General features: G+C 49.5%; 1 protein-coding gene across 4 annotated transcripts in view; it reads right to left on the bottom strand.

Annotated features, from left to right (window-relative positions):
• PIANP (PILR alpha associated neural protein) overlaps window positions 1-21,380 on the bottom strand; it is a 325,782-nt gene that overhangs the window by 121,793 nt on the left and 182,609 nt on the right. For 2 of the 4 annotated variants that reach the window (XM_069650667.1, XM_069650666.1), the window contains exon 2: window positions 13,776-13,861. The exons of the other annotated variants lie outside the window; for them this stretch is intronic. In XM_069650667.1, the coding sequence (XP_069506768.1) occupies window positions 13,776-13,792 (17 nt within the window). In that variant the 5' untranslated portion in view covers window positions 13,793-13,861. The remainder of the gene's footprint in view (window positions 1-13,775; window positions 13,862-21,380) is intronic. 4 annotated transcript variants of the gene reach the window in all.

Genomic DNA, 21,380 nt, shown 5'->3' on the forward strand with positions numbered 1-21,380 from the left:
CTGGAGGTAAAATTACACATAAATGGGAATCTTTCCTAACACTGCCCAAATGATACAGGGAGGTATGTCAGACCTTAGGGTAGTGGATACCTGGAGAATGCTCAATCCAACATCACATGTATAGTCTTTCTACTCCACAGTCTCGTATAGATATGTGGTTTGTATCACCTTACTGGGGGTCTCTGTGATGCTGACATATTTCCCAGGACCTTCTCTGACCACTCCGCAATTACACTGACATTGACACTAGGTGAATCTTTGGGAGCTAGGCAGATGTGGAGATTGTAGTCACAGGCATTGCTAGACTCATTATTTAGGACAGAGATGGCAAAATGTGTTACAAAATACTTTGCAGTGATCACGATCTCCGTAGACACATGTGCAACTTTGTGGGAGGCCTTTAAAGTATATATTTGCAGTATGTCTATGGCTACAGAATTGGGTGTTATCAAAATGATACAGCGAGACATCACAGCCAGCTAAACCTCCCCTCACCGGCTGGAGCAGCTCTATGCATCCTCACCCATGACCGCCATTCTGAGGGACATTACGGTAGAACTGGATAAGTTCCAGGCACGCACGGATAGGGAGTTGAAATTCTTCGACAAGCCGAGATCGGCAAGAGGATATGGGGAAAGGGAACGTCCCTGTAAACTACTGGCCAGGGTTGTGCAGCAGGGAGGACTTGCATTTCAAGTCACATCTGGTTCCTCAACTCGCTGCTCTGTGGGAGGAATCAGGCACCCGCTGAGATAGGTGGTGATTACAGTATTGCTAATGCCTAACAAACCGGCTGAGCGTTGCGCCTTTTACAGTTCTTTCTCATGCATAAATTCCGATGTAAAGATATTCGCTAACGTACTGGCACTCAGGCTGGCTGCCTACATGGGATACATCATTCACCCTGATCAATCAGGCTTCGTTCCTGGGCGCTCCACAGCACTTAATTTGAGATGCCTCTTCAATGTTCTTGCTCAGATTGTTCCGGGCGCGCACATAGTTGCGGCGGTGCTAGATATACAAAAAGCCTTCGAAGTGTTGTGGCAATTTATGTGGGCGGTACTAAATAAGTGTAATTTTAGACCTAAATTTATAACGTGGGTACAATTGTTATATACATCTCCATCTACTAAAGTTAATATAAATGTTCTACTTTCACTTTCCATTGACATTTCCAGGGAAACTCGACATGGGTGCCCACTGTCGCCTTTATTATTTGCTATTGTGATAGAACCCCTGGCAGACTTTATCCACCATAAACATGCATACAGAGGGATTAGACTTTTGGGAGAGCCCGACATTGTTTCTTTATATGCAGACGATGCACTTATATTTGTGCGGGAACCACAGCTACATCTGGCCCCAATCATGAGTGACGTCTTGTCCTTTGGGGTCTGTTGGGACTCTGTGTTAAGTGTGCTAAATCTGAGCTTTTTCCACTGACGGATGCGACAGTGGAGCGGCAAGATCTCACGGGGTTTACTTGGTCTCCCATGGAGATAAAATATATGGGAGTTGTGGTGACATGACCCCGACCATACTACAGCACCGCAATTATGGTACATATATGCCCCAACTCACGAGTAAGCTTCAAAGCTGGGTGAAACTCCCGCTCACCATAGCGGGACGAGTTGTGATACTCAAAATGGTTATCCTTCTGAAACCTCTATATTATTTTCTAAACATACCACTATGGCCAGGGGCTAGGTTTTTTGGAGAGCTGAAGTTAGCGATTGACAACTTTATGTGGCATGCTGGGACGGTCCGTCTAAAATGGGATATATTGTCTACACCATATGAATAGGGAGGCCTAGCGGCCCAGTCTCTTCAAGAAGTACTGGATTGTGGCACAGGCGCAATACACGACTTACTGGTTTGACAAGGACACTCCCCACCCACACGTTAAAACAGACCGCCACTCAGCTGGAACACGCGATGTTCGTTTGATGGTGCTGTATCCACTGTTTAAGGACCGTTGTGTGAATGACACTTAGTATGAAAGCGCTCGCATGGAGCAAAATATGGAAGTTGCTGGGGACTCCCTGACCATTTCATGGGGACCTTCCATTATGACACTTTATTCCGTCATTTCCTGGGGCAAGGAAGACCGTGGAGCGACACTGGGCGTTAGACAGATATACAACCCTGAAAGATGTATATGCCATGGGGACCTTCATTGCTCTCCATGAGATGCAAGGGCCCTCATAGAGACAATCCTTGATATGGCTGCAATATGGAGGACTTCGTGGGGCGGTCAGAGGTGCATGGAAAGGGTTTCTAGCACTGCCACCCGATGAGCCAATGCTAGGCTTCATTATGGAGGCGACTGCAACCCGTGGCAGAGTGGCTAGATTATATGACCGGTTGCAGAGTTGTGGAAATAAGCCTCTCACTAGGCTGCGGGAGGCTTGGGAAAGAGACTTGAGTATAGATATTACTGATGAAATCCGGGAAGGCATGTGTTTGCAAACTCGCACAGTATCCCTCAATTCTACATTATGCTTACCACAATGTGATTTGCTACACAGGTTTCAGTATACTCCAGCTAGGCTACATCTATTCTGTCAAACCCACTCCGCTCTCTGCCCAAGTTGTCACTCGGAGGGGGCGGGATACCTCTATATGTTATGGGACTGTTCAAGACTGAAGGACTTCTTGTGTGGAGGGTTTGATGCGAAGTCTAGGATATTCAATTGTACTATCGTGGCTACCCCGATGCAATGTTTGTTTCACAAGTTGGATTCACTGCAACGTTGCTTTCATAGACTGCCGAGCCTTTGTATGTTACTGGCAGTTCGATGTAGAATACTGCTATGGTTGAAGCATGTCAGTCCGTCAGTTGTACACTCGCTGCATGCTGTGACATGGGCTTTCGATCAGGAGGAGAAATGGTCCTCATTACAGCCAGTGGGGTGCAAACCAGTTGATATTTGGCCCCCTTTTTGGACTTACATAACGCAAATACAAGGAGATGTGTTCGATACGGAGAGCCTGGCAGATTAACTATAATCTGTACCCTCTACCGCCTGAATACTGCCCCTGCCTAGGCCCGATTGCCTATTGAGCTACACTGGGTCACTGTCCTTTCTGTGCTACTGTATGTGACCATTGGGGTAAGATTGATGTACTGTGCAATGCTGCCATGATCATTTTGATATGATATGGTATTTGTAACGTGCCTATACACAAGTGTTTCAAGGCGCAACGGGGCAAGGGAGGGGGAACAGAGGGAAGACAGTCAACAATCTTACTAGGCCAGGTATCATTGAGATTGTGCAAGTGCAGGGGAAGGGGGAAGGGAAACGTGCGGGGGGAGGGGACAGTGCAATACATGGCATCAACAATAAAAAAAATATAGAATAACAGCAATAAATAAAAGGGCGGCCAAACTGGTGACAAGTGCAAGGGTAAGAGCAGGCATCAGGTGTCAAGTGCTTGTAGGGGACTGTAGGGATACAGAAAAACATTGTAATGTCAAGTATTCCGATAAATAAGGGATTAAAAAGAATTAGCAACACATAATATAGCCACCTTCTCCTCCAGCAGGGGGTGCTCGTGCAAATAGGAGGAGCTCTGGGTTCATTCCAGGTTTATACTTTCCCCGGGAATCCCATCCTGGCCTTTCCACTCATTGGTAACTGGGATACTAGGTGGCAGGGGGCCTAGTTTCCAAACCCCTGGTATGTCGTACTTGTACCCATTGGCGTGCATGGGTGGTTGACTGACAGGCTGAACTGTTCCTTCCTAGATAGCATCTCCAGTTTTCTCACCTCATCCAGTGGTCGAAGTGTACGAAAAGAAGTAGTGGAACTATGTTTCCTGCTGGCCTGTCCCAGCTTCCCACAAACCCCATCACCACGCCCCCTCCCACACACAATACAAACCCCTAAACAAATGCACCTGCTGTTTAGGGGATCGTTCAGTGCAGTGCACTGAAGGGCACGTTTCAACTTCTTCCTACAATTTTATTTTAAAATGAAACCATTCCGAAACGGTTTCTTTTTAAAATTAAACTATAGGAACAGTAAAACTTAATTTACAAAATTTGAGGAGCACAGCTCCCAACTGCTCCCGCCCACTTCGACCACTGACCTCATCCCTTTTTCTGTCCGGCATTCAAACTGTATTTCTTATCAGGTAGGTTGCAGTCCTGAGGTGGATGCCAGTGAACAAGGAAAGTGTCCACCACGAGGCAGAATCCACTGGGGTGCGGTCCCACCACATCCCAAGCGTCCTTTCCCGCATACCTTCTGTGCCACAGAGAGCTGTATGCCGATTCCATTCGACCTCCCACTGAAACAGAGTCTATGTCTTCCTTAGTACAGGATTGGGTGAATCACCAGTCCCCCTGCACGCCCCACTAGGGTTCCCCATACCCCTGTGCCTTGATGTGCACTACACAAACCTCCTTGTCGGTGTCTCCCCTGACAGGCTACGTGCACACACAGCCTGCCCAGACACCCATTTGTACATTACGAGGAAATAAAGCTGAGTTGACACAAAGATGTCCCAGTCTTTCACCATTACCTTTTTGAACTGCCCAGTTTGTGTCCACTGTCACTTTTTACCATTTAAGGCAATAGGTCTTTGTGATGCTTCCCACAAGAGATTCTAGGCAGTTCAGTGAGATGTGGTTGGTTAGAACTACAAAAGCTACCATCAATACTCTACAAAGCAGTCACGATTAGCACACAAGTGTACCTGGTGGCTAAGCTCCACACATCTGGTGGCACACGCTCCTTGAGCAGCAAACCGACCAACCGGCGTGAATCACAACTCTTCCAAAAAAGAGGATCTTCAAACAATCCTTCTCTTGTCATGCACCCACCCTCTGGAACTCGGTTCCGGTGTCGGCTCAGTATGCCCCCACAATTCTCCAATTTCCCAAACCTCTCAAAACATTGCATTTTCAACACCATCTGACCAAGAACTAATTCCAATGGACAGACATACCGACGCACAGACCTCACAGTACTACACTTCTGTTAAAAGATGCCAGCCCAAATGCCTGCTACCCACACTCTGTACAGCACTCTGCTGCTCTAGAGCTAGGTCCGTGCTTTAAACAATAAAATACAAAATAAAAAATAAATTAATAAATGCCTGTGCATTTCCTGGAACTCCCGGCCAATGAACCAAGCACACAAGTAGTTGATTGCAATGTGCTGCAATGGAGTAATCACCAAGCTCATTGATGGTGATCTTTGTTAATTCAGTGAATGTTACCTGGCATTTGATGACCCTCATTGTTAACCGGACACCTAGCTGAGCAGTAGATGGGACAAAACAACTGGCTTTCGACTAATGACAATATCCAGCTAAACACTGTGTCACTTATTCATAAATCGTTGAATAAGTCCGCTCCCAGCTATCGCTTCGAGAGATTCCACAGAAGGATAGCCACCAGATCTTCTAGACTAGTCAACACAAATTGCCTGTCCATCCCCAGATTTAAACTATCTAAGCTCGGAGACAGTAGCTTTCGGGTCAAAGCGGTGCAGCTTTGGAACTCCCTGCCACCCCTACTCTGAGAAGATCAATCATACCAGAACGTTAGATTTAACTGCGTTAACTGGTTTAAGCCAACAGTTCATTAAGGCCTGGCCTCCCTTACCACTTCGTACACAGCCCCTTATGATGTTGCCATTATGTTCTAACATAGCACTCCTTGCTCGTGCGCCCATTTCTGTTTGTAAAGATTCGTAATTGTTACTTGTGCTTGACTGTGTTCTATATTTGTTTACCATGTGTAATTTATTTCTGTGACCTAGCTTTGAATCTCCTTGTAACCTCTGCACCCAGATACCTTCGGGTCTGGCGCGTAATACAAATAAATAAACAAACAAACAAGTGCTGCAACAGTAACTGTTGCTTGAGGGGCACGTTCCTTGGCATTGAAGGGCAATCCTTGGCAACGAGGTCATCTGTGCATTTGATAGCAATCTCTAGCTGGGGCTGTTGTCACTGCTTGGTGATAGGGTAAGCTTGTTTGCATTGGATGGTGAGGAAAGGTGCAGGGCAGTTGATGCCAGTTCTCTGTAATGAGACAGGTACCTCGGCATTTCATGATGATTCTTGACAATGGGGCAAGTAGCAGGGCAGTTAATGGCACTGCTGACATATGCCTTGAACGTGCCCTAGGGCCATACAATGTCAACCGACTTCAGGGTACTTCCCTCAATGCATTATCTGCCCAACAACTTGACACATTGACAAAAGTCCCTACGAAAATACTGAGGTAATTTCCTCATTGCAAAGAGGGCTGGTACCCAGACATTGACTAGCATTGACTGGCAATTGCTTTCAGTGAGGCTATTACCTGCACTGATGAGTGACATTCTTTCTGAAGGGGCAAGTACCCGGACATTCACTGGCAATTGCTTGCAGTGTAGCTATTACCTGGACAGATGAATGACATTCTTTCTGAAGGGGCAAGTACCCGGACATTCACTGGCAATTGCTTGCAGTGTAGCTATTACCTGCACAGATGAATGACATCCTTTCTGAAGGGGCAAGTACCCGGACATTCACTGGCAATTGCTTGCAGTGTAGCTATTACCTGCACAGATGAATGACATCCTTTCTGAAGGAGCAGGTACCCGGACATTCACTGGCAATTGCTTGCAGTGAGGCTATTACCTGCACAGATGAGTGACATCCTTTCTGAAGGGGCAGGTACCCGGACATTCACTAGAAATTGCTTGCAGTGAGGCTATTACCTGCACAGATGAGTGACATTCTTTCTGAAGGGGCAAGTACCCCGACATTCACTGGCAATTGCTTGCAGTGTAGCTATTACCTGCACAGATGAATGACATCCTTTCTGAAGGGGCAGGTACCCGGACATTCACTAGCAATTGCTTGCAGTGAGGCTATTACCTGCACAGATGAGTGACATTCTTTCTGAAGGGGCAAGTACCCCGACATTCACTGGCAATTGCTTGCAGTGTAGCTATTACCTACACAGATGAATGACATCCTTTTTGAAGGGGCATGCACTTGGGCATTTGATGGGATTCGTTAGAAATATGGCAATTCACAGGCAATGCTTGACAATGGGGCACTGGAGAAAGTAACAGGCCTTTCAGGGCAGTCGTCGGTAATGGGGGAGCACCTGAGCACTTGATGGCAACTCTTGGCAATGGGGCACGTTCTGGGTAGTTGATGATCATGCTGGTCAATGGGGAGGCACGAGGTGCGGGGGCAGGAGGTGCGGGGGCAGGTCAGGGGAATCTGAACTCTTCTTCAGTACTGATGCCCCTGAGTTACATTGGCTGCGTCTCCATTACCCTTACCAGGGACTTGGCAGGCAGCCTGAACTGCCACATAGTTCGCTATAGAGATGTCCAAAATGGTTGGCTTTGCCAGTGCTTGTGTTATTGTGGATGTTGGCAATGGGTATGTGTTTCATCGTCTTTCGTGCATGTGGATGGAACTCTCTCTCTTCCAAAGATGCCTGGAACTGTTGGTGAGTGTTCCCTTATAGTCCCCGGTTCTGCCAATGAGTTCTAACCGTGAAGCGCCTGCTTATTTTTTCGCACTGTCTCTACACGATCACACACTTTGCTTTCCACATTTTTCACTTCAATATGTTTCTGAAAAAAACATCAATATTTATAGCAAATTACTGGGGCCCATTTTAAGACTGTTTCTGCGTCTCAGACTTTGAGAACAGATGACATTCAACAGTTGTGTGTGAATATATTTTCTTTCTTAAAATGCAGCTCTCAGAAGGCTAGAATCTGTAATTGTTTTCGGTGAAATCTCGTATGTGTCCTTCCTGCTTCCAGTTGTGTTATCCATTAAATAAGGCAGCCATTTGAGACCCGATTCCATGCATGCGACTCCTTTACCCAATACAGTTTAACATGACAATGCTCTCTGTTTTTCTCTATGGGAATGAACTGTGCTGTGTCCGCCATTTTGCCACTCCTTTCCCTCAGCACCATCTGCTGAAGAAGCCTGTGGAACTTCGAAAGCTAATGCATAGTCCCAGCTCTGCATACATTCTCCAGTTAGTCCAATATCTTGCATTTGTCAAGATCCAAATAGGTATACCAGAGTTTAATCAAGTGACAGAGACGCTGACGTCATTGCTGAGCTCCCGGCAGTACCACAGTCCTAGACCAGTAAGGCTGGGCATGCACAACCAATGGCTCCAGGTGGTGGTGGGTTGCCCAAGGGCTCAGGTATCTGAGCCAACATGACTAGCTCACCTTCTATCCTCTGCATACCTTAGATGTATCCAGCTCCTGGGGGGGTGGGGTTGTGCACTGGCACCAGCTACACAACAGAGGCAGGCAGTCTTCCCCTGCCTCTTTCTTTATTCATCTGAGAGGGGCGAGAGAGCACCAGCCTTAAAGCGACCGCTTGCAGGTGCGAGCCCCCTCCATTATAGGCTATGTGGAGATGCCTGAGACCAGCCCCTGAAGGCTGCTTAGACTGCTCCTTCCTATAACTAAGAACACCCCAAAAGGATCTGCTCTGGTGACTGGGTACATCCCCAACTGACCTCTTCTGGCGACTAGGGCATCCTCAAAGGACCTGTTCCAGTGACCAGGGACATCCCCAAAGGACCAGTCCTGGTGACTAGGGGCATTCCCAAAGGACCCGTCCTGGTGACTAGGGCATACTCAAAGGACCGGTTCCGGTGGCTAGCGACATTCCCAAAGGACCCGCCCTGGTGACTAGGGCATCCTCAAAGGACCTGTTCCAGTGACCAGGGACTTCCCCAAAGGACCAGTCCTGGTGACTAGGGGCATTCCCAAAGGTCCCGTCCTGGTGACTAGGGCATCCTCAAATGACCTGTCCCGGTGACTAGGGACATTCCGAAAGGACCCGTCCTGCTGACTAGGGCATCCTCAAAGGACCTGTTCCAGAGGCTAGGGACATCCCCAAAGGACCAGTCCTGGTGACTAGGGACATCCCTAAAAGACCTGTTCCAGTGATTAGGGACATCCCCAAGGGACCAGTCCTGGTTACTAGGGGCATTCCCAAAAAGACCCATTCCAGTGACTAGGGACATCCCCAAAGGACCAGTCCTGGTGACTAGGGGCATTCCCAAAGGATCGGTTCCAGTAACTAGAGGCACCCCCAAAGGACCAGTCCTGGTGACTAGGGACATCCCCAAAGGACCTGTTCCAGTGACTAGGGACATCACCAAGGGACCAGTCCTGGTGACTAGGGGCATTCTCAAAAAGACCTGTTCCAGTGACTAGGGACATTCTCAAAGGACCGGTCCTGGTATTTAGGGGTAGCCCCAAAGAACCGGTCCTGGAGACCAGGGGCATCTCCAAAGGACCTGTTCCAGTGACTTGGGACATTCCCAAAGGACCAGTCCTGGTGACTAGGGGCATCTCCAAAGGACCAGTCCTGGTGACTAGGGACATTCCCAAAGGACCTGTTGCAGTGACTAGGGACACCCTCAAAGGACCAGTCCTGGTGACTAGGGGCATTCCCAAAGGATCTGTTCCAGTGACTAGGGCCACCCCCAAAGGACCAGTCATGGTGACTAGGGGCATCCCTAAAAGACCTGTTCCAGTAACTAGAGGCACCCCCAAAGGACCAGTCCTGGTGACTAGGGACATCCCCAAAGGACCTGTTCCAGTGACTAGGGACATCACCAAGGGACCAGTCCTGGTGACTAGGGGCATTCTCAAAAAGACCTGTTCCAGTGACTAGGGACATTCCCAAAGGACCGGTCCTGGTATTTAGGGGTAGCCCCAAAGAACCAGTCCTGGAGACTAGGGGCATCTCCAAAGGACCTGTTCCAGTGACTATGGACAGTCCCAAAGGACCAGTCCTGGTGACTAGGGGCATCTCCAAAGGACCAGTCCTGGTGACTAGGGACATTCCCAAAGGACCTGTTGCAGTGACTAGGGACATCCTCAAAGGACCAGTCCTGGTGACTAGGGGCATTCCCAAAGGATCTGTTCCAGTGACTAGGGGCACCCCCAAAGGACCAGTCATGGTGACTAGGGGCATCCCTAAAAGACCTGTTCCAGTGACTAGGGACATCCCCAAAGGACCAGTTCTGGTGACTAGGGGCATTCCCAAAAGACCTGTTCCAGTGACTAGGGGCATCCCCAAAGGACCAGTCCTGGTGATTAGGGGCATCCCCAAAGGACCAGTCCAGGAAACTAGGGGCATCCCCAAAGGACCAGTCCAGGAGACTAGGGGCATCTCTAAGGGACCTGTTCCAGTGACTAGGGACATTCCCAAAGGACCAGTCCTGGTGACTAGTGGCATCTCTAAAGGACCTGTTCCAATGACTAGGAACATTCCCAAAGGACCAGTCCTGGTGACTAGGAGCATCCCCAGAGGACTAGTCCTGTTGACTAAGGGCATCTCCAAAGGACCTGTTCCATTGACTAGGGACATTCCCAAAGGACCAGTCCTGGTGACTAGGGGCATCCCCAAAGGACCTGTTCCAATGACTTGGGACATTCCCAAAGGACCAGTCCTGGTGACTAGGTGCATCCGCAAAGGACCAGTCCCGGTGACAAGGGGCATCCGCAAAGGACCTGTTCCGGGGACTACGGACATTCCCAAAGGACCAGTCCCGCTGACTAGAGGCATCCTCAAAGGACCCGTTCCAGTGACTAGGGACATTCCCACAGACCAGTCCTGGTGACTAGGGGAATCTCTGAGCATCTGTTCCGGGGACTAGGGACTTTCCCAAAGGGCCTGCCCCACTGACTAAGGACATTCCCGAATGACCTGTTCCACACCTGGAAATCTCCCCAAAGGACCTGCTTATGCCGCTAGTGACATCCGGGACATCCCCAAAGGACCCGTCCTGGTGACTAGGGCATCCTCAAAGGACCTGTTCCAGTGACTAGGGACATCTCCAAAGGACCAGTCCTGGTGACTAGGGACATTCCCAAAGGACCTGTTGCAGTGACTAGGGACATCCCCAAAGGACCAGTCCTGGTGACTAAGGACCTCCCCAAAGGACCAGTCCTGGTGACTAGGGACACCCCCAAAGGACCTGTTCCAGTGACTAGGAACATTCCCAAAGGACCAGTCCTGGTGTCTAGGAGCATCCCCAGAGGATCAGTCCTGGTGACTAGGGGCATCTCCAAAGGACCTGTTCCAGCGACTAGGGACATTCCCAAAGGACCAGTCCTGGTGACTAGGGGCATCCCCAAAGGACCTGTTCCAGTGACTAGCGACATTCCCAAAGGACCTGTTGTGGTGACTAGGGGCATCCCTAAGAGACCTGTTCCAGTGACTAGGGACATCCCCAAAGGACCAGTCCTGGTGACTAGGGGCATTCCCAAAGGACCCGCCCTGGTGACTAGGGCATCCTCAATGACCTGTCCCGGTGACTAGGGACATTCCCAAAGGACCCGTCCTGGTGACTAGGGCATCCTCAAAGGACCTGTTCCAGTGGCTAGGGACATCCCCAAAGGACCAGTCCTGGTGACTAGGGCATCCTCAAAGGACCTGTTCCAGTGGCTAGGGTCATCCCCAAAGGACCAGTCCTGGTGACTAGGGGAATTCCCAAAGGATCTGTTCCAGTAACTAGAGGCACCCCCAAAGGACCAGTCCTGGTGACTAGGGACATCCCCAAAGGACCTGTTCCAGTGACTAGGGACATCCCCAAGGGACCAGTCCTAGTGACTAGGGGCATTCTCAAAAAGACCTGTTCCAGTGACTAGGGACATTCCCAAAGGACCGGTCCTGGTGATTAAGGGTAACCCCAAAGAACCAGTCCTGGAGACTAGGGGCATCTCCAAAGGACCTGTTCCAGTGACTAGGGACATTCCCAAAGGACCAGTCCTGGTGACTAGGGCCTCCTCAAAGGACCTGATCCAGTGACTAGGGACATCCCCAAAGGACCAGTCCTGGTGACTAGGGACATTCCCAAAGGACCTGTTGCAGTTACTAGGGACATCCCCAAAAGACCAGTCCTGGTGACTAGGGGCATTCCCAAAGGATCTGTTCCAGTGACTAGGGGCACCCCCAAAGAACCAGTCATGGGGACTAGGTGCATCCCTAAAAGCCCTGTTCCAGTGACTAGGGACATCCCCAAAGGACCAGTCCTGGTGACTAGGGACATTCCCAAAGGACCTGTTGCAGTGACTAGGGACATCCCCAAAAGACCAGTCCTGGTGACTAGGGGCATTCCCAAAAGACCTGTTCCAGTGACTAGGGGCATCCCCAAAGGACCAGTCCTGGTGATTAGGGGCATCCCCAAAGGACCAGTGCAGGAGACTAGGGGCATCCCCAAAGGACCAGTCCAGGAGACTAGGGGTATCTCTAAAGGACCTGTTCCAGTGACTAGGGACATTTCCAAAGGACCAGTCCTGGTGACTAGGGGCATCCCCAAAGGACCTGTTCCAGTGACTAGCAACATTCCCAAAGGACCTGTCGTGGTGACTAGGGGCATCCTCAAAGGACCAGTCCCGGTGACAAGGGGCATCCCCAAAGGACCTGTTCCGGGGACTACGGACATTCCCAAAGGACCAGTCCCACTGACTAGAGGCATCCTCAAAGGACCCATTCCAGTGACTAGGGACATTCCCACAGACCAGTCCTGGTGACTAGGGGAATCTCTGAGCATCAATTCCGGGGACTAGGGACTTTCCCAAAGGGCCTGCCCCACTGACTAAGGACATTCACGAATGACCTGTTCCACACCTGGAAATCTCCCCAAAGGACCTGCTTATGCCGCTAGTGACATCCGGGACATCCCCAAAGGACCCGTCCTGGTGACTAGGGCATCCTCAAAGGACCTGTTCCAGTGACTAGGGACATCTCCAAAGGACCAGTCCTGGTGACTAGGGGCATTCCCAAAGGATCGGTTCCAGTACCTAGGGGCACCCCCAAAGGACCAGGCCTGGTGACTAGGGGCATCCCTAAAAGACCTGTTCCAGTGACGAGGGAGATCCCCAAAGGACCAGTCCTGGTGACAAGGGGCATCCCCAAATGACCTGTTCCGGGGACTACGGACATTCCCAAAGGACCAGTCCCGCTGACTAGAGGCATCTTCAAAGGACTCGTTTCAGTGACTAGGGACATTCCCACAGACCAGTCCTGGTGACTAGGGGAATCCCCGAGCATCTGTTCGGGGGACTAGGGACTTTCCCAAAGGACCTGTCCCAGTGACTAAGGACATTCCCGAATGACCTGTTCCAGCACCTGGAAGTCTCCCCAAAGGACCTGCTTATGCCACTAGTGACATGCGGGACGTCCCCAAAGGCTCTGTTCTGGTTATTAGGGACATCCAGGACAACCCCGTCCCGTGGCAATGAGCGGGCACAGCAAGATCCCCCCCTGATATCCAAATCCATTTGGAAAAGGGAGGCAAAATAACATTTCACCTTTAATTGAAGTTCTTCATCCATTACCGTGGGGTTTACTTGCAAGCGGCTACATACAGCGTGTTTGCTGATGATTTGCCTGGACATGCAGCAAGGGTAGTGGATCAGTTTGCAAGGTCAGTGGGATGTTCGAGGTACAAACTGCTCTAAGACAATAAGACAAGGGTCCACCACAAGGTTACAGACCTAGATCGCCATAAACCACTCTTGCAAGAACAGAGGAGAGGAAGAAAGAGGTGAGCATTACTGAGATAAGAAGAGAGCTGGAGACCATGTGGGAAGTAGGTTCCACATGGGAAGAGTGCAATAGGACCTGGTCTCATGTGAAATAAAGGTTTCCTTTTCCCATGCGCCATTGTGGCATGTGACCACATTGGAGAAGATGACATGTGCCTCAGTCAAGCGTGTCGCCGGAAGCCCAAATATAGAGAGGTTTAGGTCACTTACCGGCCCGTAAATCCCATGGTGCAGATGACGGCGTCCAGTTATGGCAGGTTGCTCATCACAGTGCTATCAGGGCGCTGCTCCTTGGACTAAACAGTGGCAAGAAAGAGAGAGAGAGAGAGAGACACACGATGAGTCACAGAAACTAGGGAGGGGAGGGGGCAGAGACATCACCAGACGACATGACGGACAGAGCAAGAGCCAAAGAGAGATGAGCGAAGGATGCTTCAAGGAGAAGAGATACCGGGAAATCAGCGAGGAAGAGAGAGAGAGAGAGGGGAGAGAGAGAGAGAGTGCCTGCCCGTGTGTGTGTCCTGCTGGAAGGTGCTGCTGCTCTCTTTGCCGTTACATGGTGCTTTTGATGTGTGCTGTGTTCTATATTGCAATGCCTGTCTTTTTGTTGTGGAGTGTTGCCGTAGTGTTGAGGGAGGTTGCGCATTAGCCTACTAAACCTACTAGCAAGAAAGCAGGTTCCTGTGATTGAATGCTGAGATGAGGGATCCTAGCTCCTGTGAGGGAATTATATGTAGTAGAGTAAAAATAAGTGTGTGTGAGGAATTCGATCACCCGCACGGTGGGTGTGCGCTCGCCGGGGCTTTTTGATATATTTTTAAGAAAATGAATGATGGGAGATCAACCTCGGAAAATGTATGGGGCTATGGGAGATCAACCTCGGAAAATGTGAGGGGCTAATCCTCACACATTTTCCTATGCTCACTGGACAACAAACACACAGTCACATGTACCCTGGGTTGACACAGCCTACAGGCGCAGTCCTCCTGTCATGTTCAGTTGGAATGTGACAGCCGGAGTACATGAAAGCAGCAAGAGGAGGAGGGCAACACCTTCCGCCTGCCATGGCCTGCCTAATTACATAAAAAGGCTCCATGGATCCACCCTATCCTTTGTCTGCCTGCTGGTGACAGCTCATAATGAAGACAGTTAATTCTAGCAGGCCAGCGGGAGGCCTGGCCACAGGACTGACAAAGTACAGGATAACCAACACCCTTTTGATATGCATTTGTGTCAACTTGAAGTCAGCTCCCACCCCTTAGTATGAAGGGCAGTGAATGTCATGTCTGGGAAAACTGTTTACAGTGGTCAGCCCCGCAGGGGGACCCCATTCAGGAAAGTACAAGTATGTGATTTGATGGAGACAGAAAGTCTGTTCTCGCTATAACTTCAAGGGAGACCTATGCTTTGATCTGGGACCACAGAAAGCTCAATTAACCAGAGATACCCTTTGATCTGCAACAGACAGGAAGGTCGGTGGGACTTAGTAGTACATGTTTTCACCGCTTTATCTTTCCTGTTGCAAAGCACTCTGGCTATGACCTCACACATAACAGAAGATTGTTGTTGGGGACCCAGGATTGGTTCATAAAGGTAGGCTTAGCCTGCAACAATCACTGGGGCCCATTTGGCATGAAATGAGGGTTGAGCCCCTCATTTGGCAGCACATCTGATGACTTCAAAAGGAGTAAAAAGAAGGACTCGTTTGGACCCTTGCTGCAGGTACAGTTTTCCTTACACCTTTTGCCAGTGAAGGTAGGCCAGGATTTCCAAGATGGAAGCAAGATCCCTCCTCTAAACATCTACTAGGGAACAGAGGAAGATACCGAACTCAGAGGACCCATCCAGAAGCTTCAGAACCACTGGTACCCAGCCAGCAAACAGCGTGCCCTGCTAGGCTCTGCAATAAGCTTCCTACGTGTGAAATGCAAGAGAGTCTCTGAACAAAGGACAAGGCCGTTGCCTGCCAACACTCTCCTCAGCTTTGGGCCGTCCGCCTTATGACACAAGCCCAGCAAAGAAGCTTGTAGGAGTGCCACAACAAGCATCAACCAGCATCCATCCTTTAGGGAAATTTTCTAGGCAGTCGAGACCTCGAATCGCGACCAGCTGCACCACTGGCTGTTGTCACGCTGCAGTCCCTAAAGCTGTCCGAGACTCCGAGACCAGCATTCCAATTCCACCAACCAGCACAGGGAAACAGATTATTGGCCCCGAGCCACCATGTTGGGCAGACTGATGCCATCCGTCCAGCCTCGCTTGCCGAACTGCCTGCCAATTGATACCCACAGCTGTCTCAGTCTTGAACTCTGTTGCAGAAGCTGCAAAGCATCCTGGAACCGACTCGACGCTGTCAAGCATCAAGATCATCTCAAGCACCGGGTACATTGTGGTACTGTCCCCCTGGTCCTTCTATGAAGGCCCCTAGTGACAGTTACGACCCCTTGCTCCCTTGGTGCTGAAACCAAATAACCTTGAACAGATAAGACTGATTGCTTAACCGAGTATCCTCCTGTCAGTATCCAGAGTGCATCCCTTTCATTCATGAAATTGTTTGTCCTCTGTGTTCCTTTAGGATGTATATGAATTTACCTAATAACAATTGATCACGGGAGAATTTATCTAATTTAAAAGGCCAATTAGGACATATATGCGGGGGGAAACCCCTTGCAACACCCAACCCAATCCAAAACCCCCCTAAACCCACCACCCAATCACCTTTTATTATTTATTATCCCAAACCCACCCGACACATATAAAAGAGCAAAAATAATAGTAAAGGTCAATTAGGACCACTATTATTAGGTCAATTAGGACAAATGGTCAATTTGAAAAGGTCAAATTGGGTAATACCTTCCTTTACAGGGTGGGCTGTATTTTGTAGTACTGCTAGAACTGTCTGTTGTAATAATAATAAAGTAGATATTTTTATACAACCTTGACTGGACAGTCCCTTTTATCATTGGGTAATAACTGTATTTCCGCTGTGGTGCAACTAACCAACGATCCATGACCTTGTGGAGATAAGCCTGCCCTTCCATCCACGTTACCAAAATTGGGCAAGGAGGTTTATAATTTACTTGTGTTTCCAATCTGTTCAGATCCCTTCTGGTGTACTAGAGGTGTGGGGCTGATTGATGGTTTAGATGCAGATATTCATCCCTGGACCACTTGTGCACTGGAAGTTTATTTGTCACAGTGTTATTCAGATAACAGAACCCCCCTTCCTCATCTATTAAGGCCAGTGGTTATACTTTTAATGTGGGGGTAGCACGCTCTAGATCAGGGGTGCCCAGCTCTAGGCCTCGAAGGCTGCAAACCTGATGGGGTTTCAGGATATCCCTCATTCTTAGAATCACTGTATGCAAATTACTCTCATTAGTATTGATGATGATATACTGAAAACCTGACATGTTTCCGGCCCTCGAGGCCCGTAGTTGGACAGCCCTGCTCTAGATGGTCTTGTCCAGAGAAATGATCTCAAAGGAATCTGCAAGCACGCTGGTCCACATTTCCTTGCACGTTAAATTGTCACTCTTACCAACCAGTTTTCAGGAGCTTGCGTAGGTGCAGCAAAGAACTCCCCCATTCTGAATCCTGGATTTAAATGCATCCTGTGGACAATCCAGCACAGAGAGCCCAGGATCTGAGAACAGAAAGTGTCAACCCCCTCCACAACTCAACGAGAACTCACACGGCACTGTGGTGGTGTTCCCAACTCAATGCTGATTGTCAGGCTTGTGTTTAACTCCCCTAGTGGTCCGATTGCAGGTGCCTTCCCTGCATTATTTCCCAGCGCCCTACGATGGTAGCCCAGGGTCAGCCAGGCAGATGGGTTAGAAAGAGAAAAGAAGGGAACAGAAGAGGAGGTGGTGAGTGCCAGTTGTGTCTTCTTCACTGACAGCAAGAAACTGAAACTCTCTTGCTCATCACATGTCTCTCTAGTGCCCATTATCCTCATCCCTAAAACCCACTTGGTACCATTCCTTGGACTGGGATGCTTTTGTGTGGGCCTCCACCCAGCCATCGAGTGAAAGGTTTTGAGTGAGTGAGCACCGCAGGTTTATGCTATTAGAGTCAGAGCTCAATATGTTTATTGGTTCTGGATAGTTATTTAGTCCTGTCACCAGAATGCCCCCACTTGCACTGTGGGGTTTGGAAAGTATCAAGCGAGGTTGTCTGGGTTGGGATGTTGCAGAAGTCTGGAAGGACCGAGTGCATTCCCACCAGGTCCTTCTAGACGTCTGGGACATCCCAACCCAGACACCATCCCTAGATACCTCCTCCCACCCATCCCAGGAATTTCAGCAGGAACCAGTGAAACGCCGTGAGGCGAAGAGTGCAAGGCCTCCTGACCATGTCCTGATCTCTAACCAGGCATGCCAACGTTTACATTTACTGGCGGGCGGGGTTGCTAAAGAGAACTGTGGTGTAATCTAGCACCAAAAGTAAGTCATGACAAGTGACATCACACTGAATGCACTGTGTGCTGCTTACTGGCCAGGCCTCTGATTTTTGCCAAAACTAAAAAATGATGGTTAGAAGGAGTTAAATTAATCCAAACCTCTGCCATTCCTCTGGGAAGTCTTCTATTCCATGATCATGATTAGCCGTCCGCGCAATTGCAGACGGGGACCACGCGTTTGCAAACCAGTTTTAGGCCTGCCCCTGATGGGAGCAGTACAGCCCGAAACGTTAGGCCACATCCCCTATGCACAGAGGTACAAGCAACCCCAGGCATCTGCTTGGGTCCCTACATGTAGGGAGCAAGGCACCCATGTCTGAGCATGCACTCTCAATTACGGAGATAAATCAAAAAGAAGCATTGGCAATGCCAACAGTTTGGGCTTTTGTGTAGGCACCGGAAAGGCACTTGCCAGGCACAGCCTTAGTGGTATTACCTACCCATTGTTGGTAGCAGGTGCAAAATAGTGTGATTACCTGGACATCTAATAGCAGGTCCTGGCAAAAAGTTAAAACATATGCACAGGCCAAAAATGTTGGCTTTGCCTAGGCTTGTTCGAAACAGGACTTCAGTGGCTTGGCCAATGCTTGTTGTTAGCAGGACCTCGGTGAAGGTCATGCAGAATGTTTAAAAATCGAGTGCCTAAAAGCCGGCCGGATAATGGGATAGTGACAATGGCCATAGGCATTAGCATGGCCATGGGCAGGCAATGGGTGGGCACATAACCAAACAACACCTAGAGACTGTGTGTTCCTCCGCATATGTCATTCCTCCTTGTCTGTACTCAAATCCAATAGTTTGGGTTTATAGGCACCTAATAGCCCAAACTAACAAAACTGATGGATGGAAGACTTTGGATCCAGTTTTCCATACATCTACATGGATATCATAGTCCTGCCACCAATATGAGCAGCTTGTCTCAAACTGCTAAACCAGTCCCCTTGGCATCCTTTGCCAGCACTTGCCCTCTGTCTCCCCAGGACTAGCCCAAGTTGGTCCTCCCTGCCCACCACAATCAGCCCGCCTCCCCCGCTTTTTCCCCCCAGCACTTGCCGCTTCGGAGCTCCCAGAACTTGGCCGCCCCACACACTTGGGGGTATCCCACCCTTGCACTCCTCTCTTACCCCCTCCCCCTGCACTTACCACCTTGTCATTCACCTGCACAGTAGGATTGTCACAAGGCCGATATAACCATTTGTGTTGCTCCACTTTTTGATTCCCATGCCCCCCAACCCCCATCTTGAAGTGTGATGCCTGGAAACACCCGTGTATAGGCGCCATACAAATGTCCAATAAAATAACATTTTAAATAAGCTACAAGGACCGTGTTGCTTGTGTTCCCGTATGCAGGCGATGCCGTCCAGGAGTTTGGCTGAACTGCAGCTTTCAGTAGCAGGACCAAGACTCCTGTGCATATGGTCAGTCTCCTTCTGTAATGATTCAAATGGACTAAGACTGATGGCATGGAATGCTGCACAGAGCACTGAGGAATTCAACGCCTGGCATTCATCACTGTTTCATGTTGCTGCCCATTCATTCCCCTACAGAATTCCATTTTTCATGGATCGACCTTACATTGCAGAGCGCCAGGGGATCACTCCGGTGGTGATAGTGCGCGGTACAAATATCCTTTAACATTAACATTTAACATTTAACATTTAACATTGTTCACCTACCCTTAAAAATGTAAACCGCAAGAATAAGTAATTTGACATTTGTAAGGTACCTCAGTTGGTTGATGCACCTGCTGCAGATATATGTGTGCAATAAGCGGGTCGCAGGTTTGTAGCATGATGGGCCAGCAAAGCACTGCAACCTTCTGAGCCTGACGCAATGAGTATCACTGAGATGACTCATGCGCTCTTGCGTTAAGTTGGGGGCAGCAAACAGAGACGTTTGTGGGATTGGGCCCTGGGGTAGCCACTCCCAGTCCCTCAGCAAATGAATGTATGCAGATGGGAAACCAAGGTCTGGACAAGAGTCCCCTTCAAAATAGACTAGGGTACCCTGCACTCCCCAATCACAAACAGGGTGGGGACCCCATGGCCACAAGCCCTGCGGTCGGGGAAATGGAATTCCTCCACATTCAAGGCCCGTGAACACTTGCCCTGCATGTGTCCCATCGCTTACATGTGTTTCCCTTTTCAGTCAGTTAGGGAAAACCATGGCTCATAAGTGGCAATGCAGTGCTCAGCGAGCAGGCCGAGGGGCAATTCAAGCAATAAACCCCAAGATGGGGGGAATTGCCGGGTCGCTCGTGCCTGAACATTAGAAGAAGCCCCAGTAAAGCCTGGACATTCAGGGGTGTATGGCCGTTAGCACCCCGCATGCTTTCATTTTTTAGTCCTATCTCCCTTTCCATGATGGCCATTGACTATGAGGGGAAGGGCTTGACAGCAGGTGAAAAGGTTTTGCTGCAGGTAAGTGAAGGGGTGGTGCACGTGTGAGGTGGGGGCGAGGTTGGGGGGGTTTAGGGCTAGAAGGCGTGGGTTGCGAGAGTGGAGCTATGCCCCATGAGACAAGATGGTGGTTTCCCGCTCCTCAGGAACTCGGAACACAGGCAATACCATGAGGTAAAGCTCAAATTATTAGGTCCCTGATTGGCCGTGAGGCCTCATGACACCCCTACGGGGGGTTAATTTTAAATAATGTATACGTACCCCATTATGCGATTCAAATTCATGATTGGTTGGGATTTTAAAAACAGTAGGTGTTTGAAATAACACACGTTTTTCCCATTACCAACATTCCCCTAATGAGGCCCAAAGTGGGGTGTGTGTTCCACAAATTAAACTGCCGGTGCTTCAGGCCTCAACTTACGTGTCCTCTTCAGGTTGGGCGGTAGCCCTTAAATGCAGCGGTAATGTTATTACTGCCGAATTTAAGGGCTGGCCCAATCACGAGTTGGACAGAAAGTTGGAGTTGTACCTCCAGCTTTTTGCTGGAGGTATACATCTCCACTTTCCTCCCTTTCTCAGAGCCATTTGAGCAGCGCTAATTGCGCAACCGTTAATAGCGCTGAAAAGCCTGATTGGGTCCAATGGATCCACCCACAGAGGAATGGGACTTAACTGCCTTACCACTACTCAGGATCCAGCGCAAATTGCCCCTGAGCAAGTAGCTGTAATGCTATTTGCCTTGGTGGAATCCTGGCACTGTTACCGCCAGAATACCGCCAACTTCCTGAAGAGGCCCACTGAGTTTTCTGGGCTGGTATTTCCAGCCCTAGTTATGCAAATGCTTCTCTGTCAACGGACTCTCAATATGTTCCTTTGGTTTGTGGCTCAATTCCTGAGCTTGCCATGGAGCTACAGCGCTGTCGGCAGATCTCCTCCACCTGCGACAACACA

This window comes from Ambystoma mexicanum, chromosome 3p, assembly GCF_040938575.1.
Source record: "Ambystoma mexicanum isolate Mex_15411 chromosome 3p, UKY_AmexF1_1, whole genome shotgun sequence".
Classification (NCBI taxonomy): domain Eukaryota; kingdom Metazoa; phylum Chordata; class Amphibia; order Caudata; family Ambystomatidae; genus Ambystoma; species Ambystoma mexicanum.